Here is an 8,062-nt window from a genome sequence, read left to right as displayed (position 1 = left end):
GCAGGGAATGGGATCCTCATTATGCTCGCTTCTACCAGTGGTAATCTCATGCCCGCATTTCTTACAACATAGTCTTCAGTCAAGTCCAATGAATACAATGCCTCAATTCTATTGCCTATAATCCCAAAAAAAGAAAGAAAAGAATAATTCGTCCCAGCATCTACTTATCATAATCAGTTGCTTTCAGGTCGAGGAACTGAACTCTTTAGTGACTGAACTTGCTAAAATGGCTGCCAAAGAACGAGCATCACTTGAACAATGCACAGAGTTTATCTCCCTGTTAGCAGCCATTCAGGTTGTTCCACTTCTCTCTTCTACCCTACAGGTGCTTTCATGTTACGCACATTTACTTACCGATCGAATCTGAACAGGTTCGAGACAGCAGCCTGAGAGCACATATAATCCAACATAACCATGTACCGCCAGCCTGACAAGACACTGTTAGAACTGATTGTTTCTCGACATTCTACTCTAGATGCTAACACCACACGGAATCCTCGGACCTAGTAGTAATAAGAATTTTTGCAGCTCAACCGATGGATTCGCAGTCCAGTTCTCCTCCAGGCATCCGATATTACAGGAAAACTGGTCATTTGTTTCTCAGTAGTTAGCTGTACACACGCACTTGTTTTTCGTTCTTGTTCTACTTTCTTTCCCCTTCTCAGGGAGAATGGAAAACCGATGTATATATGTAATATTCTAACTGCATTGTCATTAACCACTTCTTGTCTATTTATACTCATGTTTTTAGCTCTTCACATGTGTAGTAACCTCACATGGTGTGAACCGTTAGATCATAGTATTAGAAATCACATCATAATTATAAATATTTTTTAATATTTGAAAAATTATCAATAGATGAAATTATCTTTTTTAAAGAAAAAACTAATAAAGTGAAATTTTCTTCTTGCCTTTTAGTTCATAAATAAAATTTAGAAAACTTTAGAAAATAAGTAAAATTATTTTATTGTCTATAACTATAAATTTATTTTATTGAGTTGATCACAAATATAATAAAAAATATAAGGAGTTCCTCTAATGCATGAGTCTTGATTTACTTTAACAGTAGTAATTGGTTATAAGTATTTTATATTGATGATGGACAAATTAATGATTGCTTGTTGATAATTAAAATTTATAATATAATTCACAATTAATTTAATAAAATAAAAAAAAATAAAGTGGGTTGTGGAGGGCAATGAGGGAAATCCATATACAATGCAGCGACTCAAAGAAAGTGGATCTGGACCCCAACCCCACCAAACATCAAGTGCATATTCTTTTCTGTATAAAACGACGTCACTCTGGCCCCCAATACCCTCTTTATCCATCTCCACAAAAAATAATAAAAAAAAATAAAATTTACTTTGTATGTTCTCTTCACCTCGTAGGCTCTTTAATCTTCATAAGTCTTCACTCCTCGTACGCTCTTCATTCTTAGCAGGTCTTTGCTCCTCGTAGCCTTATGTTCTCTGCACGTTCTTCTTACCTCTTTATTCCTTTACTCTTTAGATAATATTTTTTATGTATATTCATTATTTTTACTATTATAACACAAATTAATTACTATGTGATTGGTCACTTTTTCTGAGTTTTACATCAATCACACGATAAGTATATTGTAATTGTCATATAATTGATTCAAATTCAATCATACCTGATTTAAATTAGATATTTCCCTATGTTTATATACATTTTCAAATATACAATCGATTTATGATTTCAAGGACATAATTCACACGTAAATTAAATCCTGATTATTGAGGATTTGTGATTTCGAGTCTTATCATCTATTTTTTAAGTAAAAAATTTTTAATTTGAAATTATTAATATATTTAACCAATACATGAATTAGGTCAGTATTTCTTTTTCTAGGGGGAAAAAGAAGAAGAAAAAGTTGGCTCTTTGACAACTCAAAAGTCAAGTAAACCCTAAGGCTTGGAAATAGGAATGTGTATATTATTCTATTCTTGTTACAAAAGTCAAAGACCCCAATTTCCCTGATATTAATTAAATATCATTAGCATCCAAATTCATCTTTATTGGATTACAGAATATAAATCTTTTCCCACTCCATTACAGATTCCCTTCCTCATTTAGTTCTTTCTTTTCTCCACTGCATCATTTATTGGAGCCCATTGTAATATACTTTTTTTATTATTTTATTTTTTTGGTATGAAAAAAATTCAAAAAAAATATAATATTTTTTAATAAAAAGTGATTCGTTCCTACAAACTAAATTTATTTATTTTAAAGTTTGTAGTTGAGGTGACGTAAGATTTCTTACAAACGTTGAATGCACATGACATGACAACCCAAAGAGGCTTGCCTACGCCAATTAACCACGTCTTTGATAATACTTGTTCATCGCTTGTTGGGGGCATTTTGGAGCTACCAATCATTCAAGTTTCTGGTTTATGTATAATTAATTAATGTTAATCTATTACAATCAGTCCCTTAATTTTGTTGAGAAGGATCTAGTTTAAATATTGGAAATATTTTGTATTATAATATGAATACTTAATTAATCAAGTCCGTTTCCAATCAAAGACTAGCGACTTATTGCATTTTACACGTATGTCGCGTTTAGGATTATATAATTAATATATATTTGATATAATTAACTTTAAGTTCATAGAATCAATCTAGTCACATAAAATAGATTGTCAAAAAAACTAGATAAGAAATCAATGTGGTTCGATTGTACCAGAACAAGCAATGAAGATCTTACATAGACAATATTTGTGAAAGTATTATAATTTTTTATGCTTAATTGTATAAAATCTATAGTATGTATATATTTAAAAAATATTTAATAAGTGGAGATTGGGGAAATTATAATCTAAATCGAGTTAGGTCAAATTTGAATCAATTATATGGTAAGTGCAATACATTTGTTATTTGATTGTTGTATAATTAAAAAAGAATTGACCGATTACATGACAAGTGTATGACACATGCTTTGTGATTAGTTTGTTGAGCCAAACCTAATTTGTCTTTTTTCTTTTCTCTTTTCTTTCTAATTTTGCTTCTAACATTTATTTCATATTGACATGAAAATGGAAAATAGATAAAAATTAGCAAAGTGTAAGTATCTCTCTATTTCTTGAGATTTTCTTACACAGCAAATGAGAAAAGAAAAGAGCAAAGAAATTGCTGAAAATGGAGCTCTAAATTAATGTCCATTTTGGTAAAATATAAAAGAAAAAAAAAAAAAAGGAAGAAAAAACCTTAATTAAAAGAACAGCTGCAAGAGTTTGGCTTCATGATGTCCATGGTTTTGGTGTGAACCTTGGTGGCACACGATCCCGCTCTCCAACGTCGTCGTATCGGACTCATCCGACGGCGATGCCGGTCTGCGCTTGTTTCTAACTCGATTCACCCTCCCTCCGGCTGTCATTCTCGCCGGGAAACTGGCCGTCAATCGGAGATCCAGTCCGCTCGTCGTCTGATTTTCAATATCAAACACTTTCCTCTTGAGCCTCATGTTCAAATCGCGCGAACCGTACAAGTCATTGTTATTAGATTCCAAACTTTCGTCCGACACGGAGAACTCCGGCAAGGGGCCGAGAACTCCGCCTCGGAGCACAGTCTCCACCGCCGACTGGCACACGTGCCAGTTCCCCGTCCACAACAACCCCACCGCTCCGTTCACCGGATTCACTGTCCTCCCGCACGCTTCAAACAACAACGACTGAAAAAGAGCTGCAAATTAAATAATCATCAGCAAAAAATCGATTCACAACTCCAATTTCTTTTTTTTTTTAAAAAAAAAGAAAATCAAAGGAGTGAAAAATAAATACCAGGTCGTTGGGATTCAGGTACAGAAGAGAGGAATGACATGAGCCCGGCGCGGCCGAAGAACTTGGCGACGAAAACGGTGGCGTTTGCTTGGGCTTGAGGGGTATCGATGCCTTGTAAACTCTGCCTGAGAATGCAGTTGTCGTTGCAGCCTTTTCGGAGTACTCTGCAGCCGTTGCAGCTCATGATGGTGATTCCTTCAGCTATACATACAAATGAAGAGAAATCTCAATATCAAACTAACAAAAGTTATCTGCAGATTTGTACTTGATCCCTTTCGAGTTATTATATCAACGGAAACCCAAGATCGGTATATGAATACGCGGAGAAATGTTAGAGAGTGTGTATGTGTGTTTTAGGGAAGAATTTGGAGGAGAGCATGAGGAATATATAGAGGGGAGATTCATGCTTGTTTGTGGTGGGGGAGAAAATGGTAAATTCATGCTTGTTTGTGGTGGGGAGAAAATGGTAAATCCATTCCATGCAATTCTAATATTCTAAAAAATCGACGGAGTAAACTAAACTAGGGTAAGTTTTGATTTTATCTTATGTAATCCCTTTAGGGTTTTCAATTTAATAAAATTAGGTTAAAAGCAACTAGGGTTTTGAAGAAATAATTTAATAAATAAATAAACATTGGGGGAAGGCGGCCGTTGGAGGGGGTTCCAAAGGTGTTGGGCAAGAGAGAACGGCTCCGTGTCTCCGCGAAAGGCTGTGGGCTTTCTCTTTCCGCCCCTTTCCATTTCTATTTCCTTTCTTGTCAGAATATACATTATTTTTATTATGTAGTACTACGTACCTTAGTTTGCAACACATGCCTACCTTGTAATTTAATTCTTTATTTTTATTTTCACATATTATTATCGTACATGTGTCACTAATTGTTGGTAATGACAATGTGAACACAACACTGCTGCATTGTTGAAAGTCATATTAACTCGAGTGATCATACATGTCATGTGCATACACGAAATTCGTATCATCTATATATTTAAAAGAAATTATAAAAATAACATATATCAACACATTTCAGGGATTAGAACGGACTAGTTATGGGTTCGAGTGACGTCATTTCACCCATAATCACAATCGATTAGTTGATTTTTCAACATCACTCGATTACTTCTTACTCTAGCCAACTAGGATCAGAATGGCTGCGCTTTCTCCCATGTTTTGGCAAAGCTTTGTTCTTGTGAGGGCGACGAGAGTTCTGAGAGCATTCAACTAATAAAATTGAATTGAAACTATCCAACAGTAATAATGTATAAGGTTATCTTATTCACAAATATTCTTCCATTCAATAAGAATGCAACAAAGATTGACCTTTGAGTAGCATGTAAGGACTCATTATTTCTAGGACAAAGTTTAGGTAATATTCCTTGTCTTTACATATATATAGTGTGGTGTTAGATACATACTTATATATGTATATATGACTCATCTTTCACTTCCTCCTTTTAAAACCCCTTTCCCCACTTACTTTTCTACTTTAATTAAAATTATTTAATATACATGTAATTTGTTTTTATAATTAATTGGAAGCCATTTGAGAAATTATTATATATATATATATGGTTTTCATTTCTTAAATTATTTTATTTTTGTAAAAATTTTGTATCAATTAAAGTAATAAAAATTAAGACTATTAACTTTAGTAATTATACAATAGAATTCTATAAAAATTTGAAAATTTCTCAACTTTCATATATTGGAATCATTATTTTAGGACAAGGGTATATGAATAAATGCATTATGTGGCAAGTATTTTCCCTTATCAAGAAAATTTTAATCTGTTCCGGAGTTTGATCAGACTAGAGTCAATTATATGATATATATAAATTTGTAATACGCTTATTGCGTTATAAGTGTATAGTTCAAACAAAATAATCAATCACATAACAAATATATTAATATATTTGCCAATATAATTGATTTGGCTGGACAACCTAATTTGAGTAAGAGTTTTCCTTTCAACCATTGTCTGGACTATAATTATGAGTATATTTTTCTGTACAAATTACGTAAATTTTGGTAATAAAATACTTGTGTTGGGACCAGCCATTATTCATATGAACTTAGTACACTCATTAATGCATGAGAAAGTGCGACAGTTGGAACGTTGGTTGACATCCCTCTTCCTCTTCTTGCTCGAGGATCAATGATTCATTTAAGAATCTTCTAGCCTTTAATTTGTACTTGTAAGAATCTTACAACCTTTATTTCTTTTCTTTTTTAAATAAAATAATCTTAAACTTCATCATCATATCATAGCATTAAGTAACAACATAACTAATAGGGATAATTACATTTATATGTTTTGTTTATGGTTTATTTATATAAACGATCTCTGTTTTTCTCCGTAAACAGTGATGGTTTGTGTAATGATATTAATACTTTTGGGAGATATATGTGTCGTTTTTTTTAAAAACCAAAGATGAATTATGTGAATAATATTAATATTTCTAGCAGGTGTATGTATAATTTTTAAAAATACAAGAACATTTTATATAAATAAATCATAAATTAAAGGATGTAAATATAATTATCTATAATTAAAATAATGAATTCAAAATTCTTGATTGACTATATATATTTGTTGGACAAACCGCCCCAAGCTCATTGGGTCAGATGGGAAATGACTTCATGTCTTTGTCTATGTTCTATATATATATATAAATCAATGAATTTCAATAATCCTCCCACCTCAAACAAAATTTTAATTATTTAAATTATCTTGTAGGTGTATAATTGTGTGTATATATATATATATATATATATATTTCCCAACATGTATAAACATACAAAAAAAAATCATCGAAGTTGTAGTTTTGATTAGTGTACGTGTCCTCTTAACCCTATCCGAAATGTCTTAATCCACATATGAATCAAGAATCATAGTAATAATAATTAATGAAATCATTACTTTGATGATTGGTTTTGGGTGTTATAAAATGTGGGAGTGGACCACTTGTGACTGAATTTTGAGCAGCTCATATAGTCCACAATATTGTCTTTGCTAAGATTTGAAGTGGGTGGGGTGGGGGGTTGCTAAATGGCTTCTTTGTTGCAAGAATTTTGACCCTCCAAGGAATAGAGAGACAAGTAATGTTTTACACTCTCTAGAGAGCCACAACTAGTCATTGTAATTTTTTCATGATGCAACAATTTCTCATCCATCCATCATAACAATGACATGTCTGTCCACGCTGCTTTTATACCAGTACTAATGCATCGCATCCCATCAGAACTTCAAAATTAAATATTTTTAGATGAGTAATATTAAGACGGTTGATCTCACCCTATTCTGGAATTTAATTATCGGTTAATATTGAGATATACTAACTATTGTGACATGTTATTTTTGTGTGCATATAATATAATTTTTCATACTTTAAAATATATTATAAATAAGAGTAAAATATATAAGTCATTACATTACATTAATAAAAAGAAAGGAAGAAAAAAATTATCAATTAATGTAGTCAGTTATTTTGTTATGAAGCATTTTTCACCTCACAAAAAATTGATGTGACGGTGTCATTAATGGTCATTTGTGAGTATGGATGGGCTTTTCTTGTTATATTAGTGTATATATAGTCAAGTTTTATTTGATTAAATTTATAGAACAAGGTCATTGGATATGCGGAGAAATGTTTGGGGAAACACCCAAAATAAAATTATGAGTCGATTATTTCAAAGTTTTGTAACTTGTTGTGGATAACATTTTAGATTTGTTATTTAATTTGTAGTTCATAAGCAAATATTCAACCCCCCACGTTCGCATGCACTCACTTGTATATTTTCGAAGCAATGTGGGGACCAGTTTTCAATTGAAGGAAATAAGTTGATCATGTCTAATTTAATTAATGAAATTGAGGTTTCATTACTATAAATTCATCAATATGTATGATACTATTATGCTTTAATAATAATATTTAATATTGATGATTATAATTTATTTATTTAAAAAATAATGATTCGTTACTTGAACTTAAAAAAAATAGTTTTTTTGAGGGAACTAAATAAATATTTTATATTGCAGAGGAGGTGTTCAGATTATGAAACTTTGAACTGAAAATGTCTATAGATTATCGATATATAATAAGTTTGACAACACATATATGTTAAAGTAATATAAATTACACATGCGTTGGGGGTTATGGAAATTATGGTTTGTTAGTTTGATGGGTTTCTAGTAGATTCCTAAGGATTTTTGTTTTGTGAATATAATTGGTGTTAGGCTAAAAGGCTATGACGTAAT

At 31.7% G+C, this 8,062-nt stretch overlaps 2 protein-coding genes across 2 annotated transcripts in view; one reads left to right on the top strand and one right to left on the bottom strand.

Moving 5' to 3' along the window:
• Positions 1 to 738, top strand: part of LOC105172675 (QWRF motif-containing protein 2) — a gene marked incomplete in the record, with an annotated part of 4,132 nt that extends 3,394 nt beyond the window's left edge. Inside the window, 2 exon segments of the mRNA XM_011094213.2 lie at positions 188 to 295; positions 372 to 738. Of these exon segments, the coding sequence (XP_011092515.1) occupies positions 188 to 295; positions 372 to 431 (168 nt within the window).
• LOC105172832 (LOB domain-containing protein 37-like) lies at positions 3,049 to 4,192 on the bottom strand. Its single transcript, XM_011094408.2, has 2 exons — positions 3,804 to 4,192; positions 3,049 to 3,705 (listed from the first exon to the last, which is right to left on the bottom strand). The coding sequence occupies exons 1-2, from the start codon at positions 3,985 to 3,987 to the stop codon at positions 3,236 to 3,238; spliced, it is 654 nt and encodes a 217-aa protein (XP_011092710.1). The 5' UTR covers positions 3,988 to 4,192; the 3' UTR covers positions 3,049 to 3,235.

The sequence above is a fragment of the Sesamum indicum genome, linkage group LG10 (genome assembly GCF_000512975.1).
Source record: "Sesamum indicum cultivar Zhongzhi No. 13 linkage group LG10, S_indicum_v1.0, whole genome shotgun sequence".
In the NCBI taxonomy this organism is placed as follows: Eukaryota; Viridiplantae; Streptophyta; class Magnoliopsida; order Lamiales; family Pedaliaceae; genus Sesamum; species Sesamum indicum.
Note: the sequence above shows the minus strand (reverse complement) of the source record. Positions and strands in the feature narration are given on the sequence as shown.